Source organism: Apis florea, unplaced genomic scaffold, assembly GCF_048593485.1.
Source record: "Apis florea isolate Af1SG1 unplaced genomic scaffold, ASM4859348v1 contig_3791_pilon, whole genome shotgun sequence".
In the NCBI taxonomy this organism is placed as follows: Eukaryota; Metazoa; Arthropoda; class Insecta; order Hymenoptera; family Apidae; genus Apis; species Apis florea.
Genome location: NW_028256855.1, coordinates 234,718 through 249,481, shown reverse-complemented (window position 1 = coordinate 249,481; position 14,764 = coordinate 234,718). Strand labels below are relative to the sequence as shown.

The 14,764-nt window shown below is 34.3% G+C and overlaps 1 protein-coding gene across 3 annotated transcripts in view; it reads right to left on the bottom strand.

Moving 5' to 3' along the window:
• Myo10A (unconventional myosin 10A) overlaps positions 1–14,764 on the bottom strand; it is a 71,199-nt gene that overhangs the window by 6,783 nt on the left and 49,652 nt on the right. For all 3 annotated transcript variants that reach the window (XM_086915518.1, XM_086915516.1, XM_086915517.1), the window contains one exon: positions 231–607. In XM_086915518.1, the coding sequence (XP_086771644.1) occupies positions 231–607 (377 nt within the window). The remainder of the gene's footprint in view (positions 1–230; positions 608–14,764) is intronic.

The window sequence follows — 14,764 nt, the reverse complement described above, 5'->3', positions numbered from 1 at the left end:
GATTTTTTTCTACTTACTGATCTTCCTAGCCTAGAGGATACAGCGTGTAACATATCGCGAAAGAAGCTATATTATAATATTAATTTTAAAAATTAATGAAAAATTTCATTTAATTTGGATTATTAAAAATTTTTTTTTTAAATTTAACGAGAGATATGTCATTGGAATAAATTTAATAATACAATTTTACAGCTTCTTATATAGAATTATTTGTCGAATAGAATACTAACTTCTCGGTACTTTGTCTAAAGTTCAGCATGGCGTACTGCAACAAAGAGTGTTTTCCGTCGTTGACGACCGGCCCACTCTCGTAGATGCCATCTTCTTGCAATCTGCCGTTGTCTTCCGGCTGCCGCCATTCCTGATTCGGGCTGAGCCGCTGGTTCTGCTGGTTTTTCTGGTGATTCGTCTGGTTCGTTGCCGACACGTGGTTCGGCACACGACCGGCGGGCACGTGGTTTTCATGGTTCGAGATAACATGATTAGGCTGACTATGGGATTGTACGTGATTCGGTGTGCTGTGATTCGCCTGCGACTGGATCGATTTCGTGATCTGTGACACGTGGTTCTCGTGATGGTTCGGCTTGTGCAGCGGCTTCTGATCGACCTGCAATATCGTAACGTACCATTTTTTTTTCATTATTATTTGATTAATTTTATTTGATTTTTGAGATTTTCACAGTCATCTTGTACAATTTGATTTATTTTTTAACAAATTTATTTTTATTTTTAAAAAATAAAATTCTTGTAACTTCATTAATATTATTGTACAAGAGGACAATGAAAATTAAAATTCAATATCTGGAATAATATTCGAATGTTGAGAATCTTCTTTAGAATTAGTAATTATATTATATTTTATCATTTTTAAATAGAGGGAAAATCTTAAATCGTGAAAGTTAGGAATAGTTCGATTACTAATATTAGTTATAAGTCATTAATAGACTGAGAAAGTTCATTTTTTTAACCGGATCGTGATATTTACTATAATACACCAAATTGAACTTTCACATGATTCTCGGGTGGGAAAAACGTTAATCTAGAACAGAGGAAATTGTTCCACTTGAATCAAGAAAACGACAATTACACAGTAAATTTTCATAAGTCACTGGTAAAAGGAACAAATATCATTGACTAAACCAACTACTGCTTTTCACTTCGGTTAATGAGAACTGTTTATATTAAATTGAATACTAATAATTCGTTTGCAAGATAGTGTTCAATCTGACTTATAATAAAAAACTTTACATATTTTTTATTTTTATTTCATTTAATACATAGTTTCTAATTATTATTCAAAAAAGAAAGACAAACGAATTATTACTAAATTTATCGCGTATAATATATAAAATTATATTACGTGTTCTTCTATAAAAGTTAGAAAAAAAATTAGAATTTTGTTAGAAAATTTTCTTTCCAGACAATTATCGAAAAGAAATTACTATTAATATTCGCAACGTTTAATTAACAAAATTATCCGAAAATTCAATATACACTCAACAGAGAGAATTAATTTAAAATTTTTTTAACACATCGACTCGGCCAAACATTTGGATTTCTTGTTGTTTCCACGAACAAGCGTCTTCCGTTTCCCTTATCAAACGATCAAGAAATCACGTTTGGGTGCATAAACCATCAGTGTAAAATCCTCTTATGTGGGCGTCACGTCGCCCCAGTTTCGCGAGTGATTTACACGATGGTTTTTCGACCTTTCCTATTATTCATTTTCTCTTTCGAATCGCGTTTCCTGCTTTTCACCGGCACACACTCGCGTATATCTCCCGTTCATCGATCGATCTCGCGGATGAGAAAACTGGTTCCCCTGCACTAGGATTTAGGAATGTAAAGAATACACTCGACAATTTTCTTTTCTCATTCATCTTATTCGAAACGAGTGATTCGATAAAACTTGTAAATTAATAATCCGTAAACGACCTACGACCGACTTATTCGACACCTTTTTACGAGTTACATCCGTGTAACTGGTTTCGCGGACGAGTTAGAAAAACTGGAATTTGCGATAAAATTATTTGGTATAAACAATAACGATATTCAAAGATAAGTTGGATTCTTTTTTTTTTTTTTTTTTTTGTGAAAGAAAATCGATATTCGTAACGTTGTGTTTTCCAAGGTTGGTAGTAGTAGTCGCGAAAGTTTATAGCTACGTACGATTGCCATTATTATTTCCACAGCTGACATATTTTTAGTGAATTGTGATTTCATCTGGAACTGTAATTTTTCCGCGGTGCCATTGCAGGAATGATATTGCAATAACGTAACTCTCAATTTACCGTAATTTGCTAGGTAATAAATGTCTATTATTCGAAAATAAAGGAATATGTGCAATTTTTTTTTTTCTACGTATTATATAGTAATTACTATTAAATATGAATTTAATATGGTTAACGAAGATTAGCAGATGTTAGTTAGCTTTCCAAATTTAAAATAAATTAGATTTTTCAAAATATTCGATTCTTGAATAATAATAGGACAAGTTTTTTTTTTTTTATATTTTCATTTTATATTAAAAAAGAGAGAATTTTTTATTCCATATATTCGTTATTATTACATTCAAGTATTTTCATTTTGTAAATTCTCTCAAAGAAAGTAAGTAATCAAAAACTTTTTACTTTTTTAATTTTTGAAGCAAAAGAATTTTATTTTTATAGATCAGAAGTATAAATTGCTTTTCATAAATTTAAAATAAAAAGTTAAATTTCTAAAAGATTAGAATTTTAAAAGTAGATATTCAATTAGAAGGAATAATAATCTTTCATTTTTTATTTCAAGCTTTACAATTAGGGAATTTTCTTTTTTTCCCTTTTCTCATACAAGTAGAAAAAAATTTTTAAACAATCGTCTCAGATATCCTTCTAAATGAATTCATAATGCAACACCCGGTATATCGATAGTTGAAACCCTGCTGACAAAACCTGAATGTACTCTGAGTGAGTGAGATAAGCAGAAGTCGACCCTGACCCACATAATCGTTAATGCATCCAGATACGGTTGTAGACGCGAGCATGCATAGTTACTCTAATGATATTAATAAGAATAATCATCCACTAGATTCTCTCCGACCTGTTTATGAAATAAATTGCGTTATATATTTATCAGAGATTCTTATAATTTTTCTAAATTGTCTATTTAGATCAACATTTTCCATAATAAAAAATTATAATTTCCTATTAAGATAATATATCAATTTTTCCATCTCCAAATAGAAAATTAAATTTTACATTTTTTGCTCGTTATTTAGATCGATGTTTTATTTTTCATAATGGAAACTTCTTCTCAAGATCAATTTCAATTTTTTCACCTCGTTCGAATATAAAAGAAAATTGAGACGCAATTTCTAAATTTTCTAAACTTTATCTAGAGCGGTACGTTCTTTATTTTTTATTGTTATTTTATAATTTTCATTTCAAATTAATATCAACCTCTTCGCCAATTTCTCTTTCGAATAAAAATAATCGAACAAAAACTTTACTTTTTCCAAATTCCATCAATTCCAATTTTTTTTAATTTTTTTTTTTTTTTTTTGATGCATTCGAATAAAAATATTGAAGGAAAACGAGAGACACGCAACATTGTTCATTTTCCATATCAAAAACTTTATGACTCTAAATTCAAGATCGATTCCAATTTTTCCGCCTCTTTTTCGAATAAAAAGGCACTTGGAACATGAAAGAAAATTAATATGTATAAAATTCCTATCATCGAACGAAACGGTGTCTTGGGCAATCGATTTATCGTTTAACCTTAATCCCTCGTGGAACCATACCTTCCATAATAGTGGCACCATTAAACTCTATTTAAACATTTTAATGGTTCCGCTTGTTACACTCGACTCAATCTTCAATTACGGTAACTTTATCACCTGCGCAACATTTTACTAATATCTTGGCCACGGTCTCGGTGTAAACAGTGCTCGATTATGCGAGCATGCCGCGAATGCAACCGACTGCATTCCTTTTCGGTACTTTATACCGTCCGGATAACGGTAAAAGCTTTTTCAATCTCCGAAGATTTCTCGCCTTCGGAATATCTGGATGGTGAGCGTATATATAGAAATTGATTTTCACGCGCGAGGCTACGATCGGTATGAAAGTAATGTCCGTTTTGGGATTATATGTTTTAATATCCAACTTTACGAGTATATAAATTTTCCCTTAACGTTAAACCTATAATGTATATTTTAAATATAGAATCGAATCACGTGTTATATTCGTGAAAATAATTTCGAAATAATTTTGTCAAAAAGTGTCTGCACCATGACCTGCAAATCGAAAATCGATTATAATTATATACTTTCCCATCAATAACGTGATCAACTCTTGGTCCGGGTTACCGGTCTAGGAAAAGAAGTCTTTATCGGTTGTAAAACACGCGAGTTGACGACCATGTCCATGCCTCTGATTTTTCGCTAGGAACGTAAATCGTAATTTTGAAGGAAAACTGCATTTGACGACAATAAAATTGATTGCTTGCTTAATATTAATCTTGCTTATCGACTCTTGAAAAAAAAAAAAAGAAAAAAAAATTGAAGAATTATCGTGTTTTGATCGGTCATCAAGGACGAAATTAGTAATTTATTATGGGCGAGTTAAAGGCAGGATTTGAATATTGTTTTTTATTTGCATCTCTCTCTCTCTCTCTCTCTCTCTGGATAATGATCTTTCATCAGTTTTTCGATTATTATGCTCATTTAAGAATGCTTAATTAAAAAACTATATACTCCTCGTAAAAATTATAGATCCTAGATAATATATTGTCCACGGTTCGTTGATAAATATTATGTAATTAAAATACTCTGTTAGTCTTCCTATGTTATATAATTTGATATAACTAGTTATTCGAGTAGTAATTGACTCGAGGCACGTTAACTCGTTAACAAAAGAGTCACGAAACACGCGTTAACAAAATAAAATAGAGGTTCGTTAGTCGAAATATCCAATTTGCGGCTAATTAATTGTTCAATTCTCGCGTTCTGGGTGAATAAAACTCATCCACAATATGTAAAATAGGCTTTAATTTCAAATTAAAAAAAAAGAAAAAAAAATTTTTCTCAAATCTTAAACAAAGTTCCTGTTAATCCACCTTATTCCAATTTAACAATTTCTGAATGTTCGGTCAAATTTAGAATCAAAATGAAAAAGAGCCTTCGAATCAATCTCACCCACAAAAATTCAGTAAGATTTACAAAGTTAATCGAGGACAAGAATTTTATCGGGATCGTGACCTGGTAGCTCTTGACCTTCTCGTCGAGTTTCTTCAAGGTCTCCTGTATAGTGGTGAGGGTCTTGTCGTTCGACTTCTCCTCCACTTGCGCCTCGTTCTGGGTCCTCAGCTCCTCGAATCTCTTCAAGATCTCTCTTACGCTCAGCTTGCTCCCATCCGCGTTCTCTTCCGTGATCGTCTCCATTTTCGAAACCTTCCTCTCCCCATTCACCCTGCCCACGATTTGATCGCTGTCGTAGAAATCTTGGATCAGCTCGTTCACATCCTCGCCGTTTTGAATCTGTTTGACCGAGGATGGCGACTGAGCTCTCGACGTCTTCTCCGCATTCTCGTTGTTGTTGTTGTTATTATTATTATTGTTGTTGTTGTTGTTATTATTAATCCTCAACGGGCTGGCGTTCCTCGAGTTTCTCAGCAGGCAACCCTCCTCGAGCCTCAATTGCTCGATCGTCGGTTGCATCTGACGATCGGAATTGGCCGAGTTGATGGAATTGATCGTGGAGGCAATCGGGTTGAGATACGGTTTCTGATCCAACTTGGACACGTCGATCCTCGGTATATTCTCGTATTCGAATTTCTGTTGGCTCATCCTCTCCTTCGAGTCTTTCCTCGTGTCCACGATCCTAGATATTTGCTTCACGTTGTTCTTGTTCACGTCCAAGTGGGCCGAGTCCGGCGACATCTTCTTCTCTTCCTGCTTCTTCTTCCTCTTGCACTCGTCCTTCGCGAAAAATTTGATGAACCTGTTCCTCTGCCCCTCGTTCTTCGATCCCTTCTCACGGCTCGAAGCCTTCTCCAAGAACGCTCCCGAGTCGTCCGTCTGCCCGTACTCGTCGCTGCTCAAATCGGACTCCGAGGACTTGACCAACAGGCTGTCGGGAGAATTTGTCTTTCGTTCCTCATCGGAGAAGTTCTTGTGATCGAACTTTCCGACCAGATTGCCCAGATTTTTCCTCTGAGGGCCAAGCTTCGAATCATGATCCTCGTAATGCCTTCTGTAATCCTCGTCGACACGAGGAAACAAGGAGTAATCCGGCATGGATCTCCTTTCGATCCTCATCTCTCGCCGATAATCCAAATTTCTCGCATTCTCGTTGGTGTCCAATTTTCGTAAAAATTCCGACCTTCTCACGAGTCTTTGAACGTTGTTGAACGGTTTCGGCTCGATCTTCCTCGACTCGTTCTCCGAGATTTCCGAGGGGTCGACGAATTGGGAGAGGATCTCCGGCCGGTGCTTGGGCTTCTTTCGCAGGGTCGTTGGAAGTTCCGCCCAGTTGCTCGACAATCTTTTCGAGAAGATTCCTTCTGTGTCGGACACTTCTCTCTCCATTTTCGCTAGTCGATGTTGGACAGTCGGTTGGACGATGGGATTGAATACATTTGGACTAGTTTAGACGAGGTATGAGGCAACCATTTTGGTTCAACGTCCGCGAGTTTGTTCAGGAAGATGGTTCCATGAATTTCAGATGTTGATCTGGTTATTAAATATTCAGGTTTTGATCCGATTTTCGTTTAACGTGGCCAGTTATTGAACGTACCGTGCATATCTTTGTAATTTATTGTTTATGATAAATTTTTTATATGTTTTTTTAAATAAGCAAAGTTTCTTCTGCTTCTTTTCTTTTTCTAGCCTAATATTCTACGAGATATTCAACTTTCAATTTTTGAGTTTCAAATATTATTGTTTCGTCTAGTTACAATCTATAAAATATATTTTATAGAGCTTCTTTATGAAGATACGTTCGTAATTTTGCGAAGAGATAATACAAATACACGAAATCATGATCGATAATTGTCATCTCCTCGATGCGAAGTATTAATTTTTGAATTTTTTTTTTTTTTTTTTTTGTTTAATTTACGCGTCGAGCATCGAAACGAGAAACACAAAGCCTCATGAATTTTCATAAGCGGCTTAATCCTCTTTTGGTCTCGATGTCGTAAAAATAACCGCTGACATAAGTGTCTTTTTTGTCGCGGGTACAGAACGCGACAGAATTTCAAACGATGCAACCTGAAACATCCGCGAAATACTTTCAAGCTTGGTCTTTGTATAACACACGCCACCAAGCACGACGAACGCATGGAAATTACATTTCATCGAATATAATTGACCTTGATTCCTCGAACCGAGCATCTTTTACGCCCGGCGACCATGAACTTTCTTCGGCCACCAATTGGCAGACCAATTCGGTGCTAATTAACGAGAGAAAAGGAAATCATGTGAAGCCAGCCAACAATACTCAAAAATACGCGGAGAAACTCGATTATAATTGCCCGGAATGATATATTAATAAAGGTGTTTTAACGAGTTTTTCTTGAAAAACTTGTGAAAACTAACTAAGGATATTGGTCTCGTTCATTATTTTCAATTCAATCTCCAATTGAATATGTCGTAGAATATGTTTTTTTACACTTTAGTCGCTACAAAATTTACACAGGATTTCTATTTTTTTCTTCTAATAATTAGCTCAGAAAAATTTGTTTCCAGAATGATTGAATTGACTTTTGAAGACAAATGGAAATAGGAAAAAATATAAATCGTAGTTTGCCTCCGCAAAAATTACAATACAAAAGATTAATTATCATTTAATTGAAGAAAAAAATTAAATCAACGTTCATTAGCTTTCTGAGAAAGCAACTTATAGTGCATTATTTGGATCTTATATATATATATATATTTATTTCGACGATTTCTTCTTCTCTTCAATTGAAATTATTCATTCAGAATTTCGAAAAGGAAGAATCGAGTATCGAAGAGAAACGAGAAACTTATAATCGAATAAATGTTCGCTGTAAAAAGATCTCGAGTATTAACGATCTCATTTTTTTTTAAAGAAAAAGATATTTTACCACGATTTCTATGGATGCGTGTTTCGTTACCTCGATAACGAGCCAAATCTCGAAAAAAAAAAAAAAAAAAAAGGAAAGAAAAATTCCGTAGAATCGTCCTCGTTATGGCACGCGAAGTCGAATCTGGATCACGGAAGAAGGACCTTCCTCAGGGCCTCGTGAGAAGAGCCGCGAAGAGGGGCTGTTGCGTGGGAGCAGAGGAACAATATACACTTTTCATTGTAATTATTTCGCGCTAACAAACTCACCGTCGGTGAATGAGAAAGGCCTATGCTTTCGTGGAAACGGACGGGTTATCGGAATGGAAAAGGGTTGTCTTCGCTTTTAATGAAAACTCGCTTTCCCCTTTAGCGTGGAAGAAAGTAGATACGAGTAGTAATAAATAATCGAACTATGGTATTTTTATTTCCTTCGAAAGAAAATTTTAGTAGTTTTACTTTTTAATTCAAATAATCATTGAGATATATGATTCGTGAAAAATGTTAGTTTCTTCGGTTTTTATCACGGTTCGTGATTTTACAATTTGATGAAATATCGTATTGTATTAATTGTTTTTTGAAAGTGATCATCGCTATCTCACTATTGAGAAACTGAATTAAATTTTCAGAGGAAACGATTCAACAATTCGAGAAAGGATTCTTAAGTCGAGTATATGGGAACACAATTGGGTTATTTAAACTTTTTGAATTGAATTCAATTTCTGTCTTTCAAACGCTTGGTTTTGAATTTGGTTAGAGAATATTTCAATGAACGTCCTGTTTATTATTATTCAAGAATTTATGCAACGTCGAGGGTAGGATATAGATGTACAGAACCCAGATTCAAATAGATAGCTCGAAACTCGATGGTTAAGGAAAAAGTAGAAAACGGAATCCAGTCATTCTTAGTCAGTATGTCACTATACTAATGGAATGAACATCTTCTGACCCACATAAAATCTCTCGTTTCACATTAATTCTATCGTGAACGTGCATACGAACGAGCATCAATGATGCAAGCAATGTTAATCCATCTTTGCTTATTTATTACTCTACAATTATTTCCTTTCCCTCAAATGTTGTTTGAGGGAATATTATAATTTATTTTATCCATTTCTGCCTTCATTTAAAATATTTTCTGACAAGTATAATTTGTTCGTGTCTTATCGAACTTGTTTTTTTTTTTAAAAAATTCGAGTATTTTTCGTGACTAATTCTAATCGATAAAAAATTGTGCTTTCAAGGATACAAAATTAAGAAACCTTTTTTTTTTCTTTTTCCTTTTCCCTTTGCTAACAGTTTTCTGAATATTCGTTCCGCAAAAGAATACAGAACAATCGACGAAGAAACAGCTAATTAGCATTGTGTTGTTCTGCTCTGTTGCGTGGCTCTAATTAAATGACAAGCACTGTGCCTTTTACATAGATCACGATTCAGTTAACAGGCGATTTTACAAAAATCATTCTTCCAAAAAGTGCTTCTAAGAAATTTTTCTTCGAGAACTTACGTTTCCACCTTTTAAACAATTATTTTCTTCCGAGAGAATTCGCGGGTATTTTTATTCTTATTTCCCTCCCCCCTCCCCTCCAAATTTTTACAGAATAGAAAGTTGATCAAAATCTAATCTATCTAATTTACTTCAACCAAACTTTTTCGATTAAATTTTGAATGCATATAAAAAAATTTTCGAAAAACAAATTAAATTGCATAATTACCCGGATATTTCATCCAAATCATCCCTCTCTCCCCGAGCAAATTTAATAATGACAAGGAAACTATGTGTCATTAAGTTGTGTTACTTGGCCGCGGTGTTGAAAATTTATGGCCGTTCAATGACTATTATTTCCACCTCGGCCAAAGATCGATATCTTCGATAGAGGCTGGTTTGGTATGCCGCCAGCAACTACGCAACTATCCAAGGAACGCGTAAACCTGCGTACAGGAGGATCGTTAACGATCTCGGATGAGGTTTGCGTAAGGAAGATCACGATCGCACGCCTATTTTTTCCTTTCTTGCGGCCGTTTCTTTATCGGTGGAACACCGATGGAAAATAGACGATGCTTTGCAATTCCCTTTATAATTTCGCATATGGATGACGTTCTTATCCTTGAACGTTAACGTTTCTTGATGAATTTCGAAACGTCTGTTTACAGAACAGAATTATTATCAACTCGTAGACGCTTCATCCCCTTCGAACGAGACGATAACGTGATAACGAATAAATTATTATGGATTGTCGCGTTTGAAGAAAGAGAACAAACGATGAATTATTCAAAGCGAACAAGTGTTTAAGATTGGTGCATGCGGAAATTTTTTCAATTTCACTTGAAGAGCTTGGTATAAGATTTATGTATTATTAAATTGTTGTTAATCGTATTAATACGCGTTTTATGATATAATTATTATTTATTACTAGATAATTATTCGTAAATATTGATATATTTAAATTGTTTATCTAAATGAGACGAAATCCCCTACGAATCGGATACATTGATTTGGCAATAACAAATTTTAATTTGACAAAAACTTTATCAACAAAAACATTAAGTCACGATTCTTTTTTTTATTTTATCCCATAATATAATATAAAGTTACGTTATATTTTATACAGTAATAGTATAATGTTACTTTATATAACATGGAACGTTATGTAAAGCTACTTCATGAATATTAAATTCTATGAATATTTAATTCTAGACAGTATAAATCTTATAAATATAATCAGATAATAATAAGGTTTGTTTAAACATTGAAGAAAATTTTATTTCGATTGAAATATATGAAATTTCGATATTTAATATGGAATTCTATTAATTCTTTCAAAGATATCGTAATTAATTAAGAATATCTCTCGGTATTCAGGTCCAAAAATTATCGTGCATAATAATTAGTAATATTTCCTCGATTTCTTCGTGGAACAAGATCTACTTTCCCGCAAGAGATTTGCGGATCGATTAAAGCGAACTTTCGATTCCTTGACGAGCCGAGTACAAGTAGAGTAATGAAGTTTAGCAAAGTGTCTTTGCTTTTTCAGATGCGCATCATTTTTTTTAAATCTTACATCCCTCTTTTTGCTCAACTATCATTAGAACAGAATTTCTCGCGGCGAAATTCCACTTCTTAATCTGATGAAAATTACAGGCTGTGAAGATAATAAAATGATGATTCTTGGCAGAAATGAGTTCATCAACGTTATTGTTGTAAAAGTAATGGCAAAATAGAGATTACAAATTTAGAACAAAAGGTTCAGTTGATCGAGCAAATAAATTTTTTAAAATATTTTTTTCATGTAGAACTCAAATAAAGTAATTTCTTTTAAAATTTCGATTTTTGAAATTCAAAATTCGTGATCGATTAAAGTCGATCAACGTAGCAGATATCCTTTTGATTCACGAGAGATTTCGCGTTTTAATAAAATTTCAATATTTGAAAGTTTCACTCGGACAACAGATGGTCGAGTTGTCCGAGACAGATGGCAAAGTTTTTCGTTCGCATTCAATATGTTTACTCAAACAAGAAATATCCTGTTCACCCAACGTGAATCCACACTAATTACCCATCCTTGTATCAGACAAATATATTAACACCTTGTACACAGAGTTGATACATAATTACAATTAAAAAAAAAAAAAAAAATCTTTCAATCAGCCGATCAATCCATTTGATTCTAATAATCGAAGATCGGATATTCTTTCACAAATCGTCCATTCATCTCGGATCGATCTCGACCTCGCCCAGCCCCACGATCATTATGGCTGTCGCGTCATCCCCTGCTTCGTCTCCCGTGTGTAATGCTGTAGAATGCTCGCGCGGAGTCGTAATGAATATTTAAAAAAAAAGAACGCAGGGCTCGCCTCATCCATGTTGGCGCGTAATTATCGAAGGCGTGTGCATTCTGCGGCGAGTGAACGATCGGGGAATAATTTCTTAACGGGTGTTGAAAGGCGTGCTTCGGCGAATGCGAGGTAAACAAGAGTCGGCCGTAAGCTGAGACCCGCGACACGAATACCGAGATTTCGCCATGACACTGGGCGAAATCGATTTGTTGCGACACGAGAGATCGAGATCGAGACCCATTACTACAGTGCTCTGATATTTTTAGTTTAGATATGGGGGAGTAGCCTTTGTTGTCTAAGCTTTTGTTACTCGAGTAATTGTTCTCGGATGATCTGACTGTAAAATTCGTCGAATGACGATAATTGCTTAACTTGTTAGAATGTTTTTCTTTAAATGTAATTTAATAATTTTCTGAATTATTATTATTGAGAGTTAAGAGAGGAAACTTTGTGTCTCGAATAGATATATATATATATACTTGTCACATCCTTCTCCATTTCTAAAAATGAAAATTCTAAATTACAGATTTGTTTGCTAAAAAATTCGCTTTATCATACACGTTGTCAGTTCAATTTAATTCTATCAATATTCCAACGTTTTCTAAGCAATTTTTAATCGAACATCGACACGCGTCTATTTGTTAAAAATATATTAATGATTCTGTCAAATCGAAGAGCAGATGTTATACGCGGTGTTTTGAGGCGTATTTTTTTCTTTTTTTTTTTATTCGAGTCATGCACTATTAATTACAAGACCGTTTGCTGATTTCACGCTACCGTACAGTTATACTGTTATACGACTGCGCGTATGGAGGATCTTGCTTTTGAGGATGATACACAGGTATCGTGATAATTATGTGCGATGGTAGCGCGAGCATCAAAAAGGAACTTTAACGAGTAACAACAGGTTTGTCACTTGGCAACCGGCATAATGGATAAAATGCAAAGTGTCTCGTTGCAAGGTGATACGAGTTCTTAGGCACTGCGAATGCAAATTCTCATTGAAATGAATTTTTATGTTCTTCATTAGACGTTTAAGAAAAAAGTAGGAGAATATTTTAGAAATAGAATTTTTTATTTTTGCTCCGTACATTCAAATTTCCTTTTTTTTTTTTTTTTGAAGTACTCATTACACATTTTTCAATATGATTATAAGTAATCGATCAATTTTTCATTCAGAAAACGATATTAAATAAGTGAAAAATTATTTTGAAAAAAAAAGAATATCAAAAGTTTTACAAGATATACAAAATTTCATGAATATAATGAAAAATAAAATGAAAAAGAATCTTTTTCCAAATTTTTCTAAGTTCCTTTTCTTCCAGCATAATTATATTACATAAACAAAAAAAAAAAGCTACAAAATCGTGCACTTTACAATCGACATTGAAAAAAAAAAATCACTTTTATGAATTCTAATTTCACTCGATATTTATAAAAATGACGTAAGAGCAATGTTCACGAGCAGTCAATATTAAACCATCTTTTTTTCTCGACTTTGCAAAAATCCTTGACGCAATAACAACGTTAACGTATGCAAAAAAAAAAAAATAGTACGTACGTTACGTAAAATACAAGAAGTTCGAATGATGGATGCAAATAAAACTGCGCAAATGGGAAAAGAAGGGAAAAAAGTAATTCGATGCGCGCATTAACATTGTGCACTTAGGACTTTAAACACTTGGGATAAAAAATTCGCTAATGTTTGATCGACAATCATCTGGAATTTCTTCCCCATTTTTTCCTTACTTCACACTTTTAGATCGATAGAATTGCCTCCGTTAGTTACGCAACACGTTCCCTCGATACTTTTTCCATCTAGAAATCCGATATCGAACTATTCAAACCACGAACGAATTCATTTCCTCGAAGTCGATGTTATCGTTTCGCGATGCAATTCGCTCGAAAACGAATCAGTACTTTCAGATAAGAGTTTTATTAAACGCGACAAATGATAGGGAAGAACGATAAGTGTTGCAATTATACGGGGAGAAAGAGAGAGAGAGGAGGAGCAACAACTGACGTCTTTGAAGACGACCGAGTGCATCGTCTCGAGTCTGCACACTAAACTAACCACAAAATATCGTCCAATTAGTTCTATGATTCCTTGCCAATTAAACACTTACGATGATTCCTTTTTCTTCCATTATCTGTTAAAACTTAAGTTTTCAATGTGCGAGATTTATATTATACAATTTTCTAAAATTCGACATTTTCGACTTCAGTTTCGAATAGTTTTTAATCGCTTGGCAAAATTCATATTATGCATTTCCTCGATTATTTTCCAAAATTTCTATATAATTCCTATATAATATTTGACAAAATTTATAGTCTGATCGAAATCCATCATTTCTAAAAAATTTCTATTAAACGAACACATTTTATAAAATCCTCGACCAACAGCATTCTCATTCGAGTCTCGATCATTTTCCAATATTATCTACTATCTCAATTCCGTCAACAAATTCACATTAACTCCAATCCAAAGATCTAAAAATCTAAAACTTCCTCTTCCAATTCCTCAAACTCCACGATCTTTCAATGATCTCGATCAAAAACTTAGTCCCTAAAAAAGATGCACGGTACGTTCAAGTAACTACATAAGAAATATCGATCGCATCGAGAACAAACCGTACGAGGTGTTCACATGTCACTTGATCCTGCGTATCTAGTCACTGACACTCACACGAGGGAGGGAAGGGGTATCGATAGTGTAAGCGATAAGAGCGGATCGCGAAGTTTCGAAGAGGCGCGATGCGCACACACGGCGTGCAGGCAGAGTACTTTGGTGCACCGCGCGACGACAGTCGATGAACTGAGGAACAGCGCGGCTTCCGATAGACAGCGCTGTTCGACTG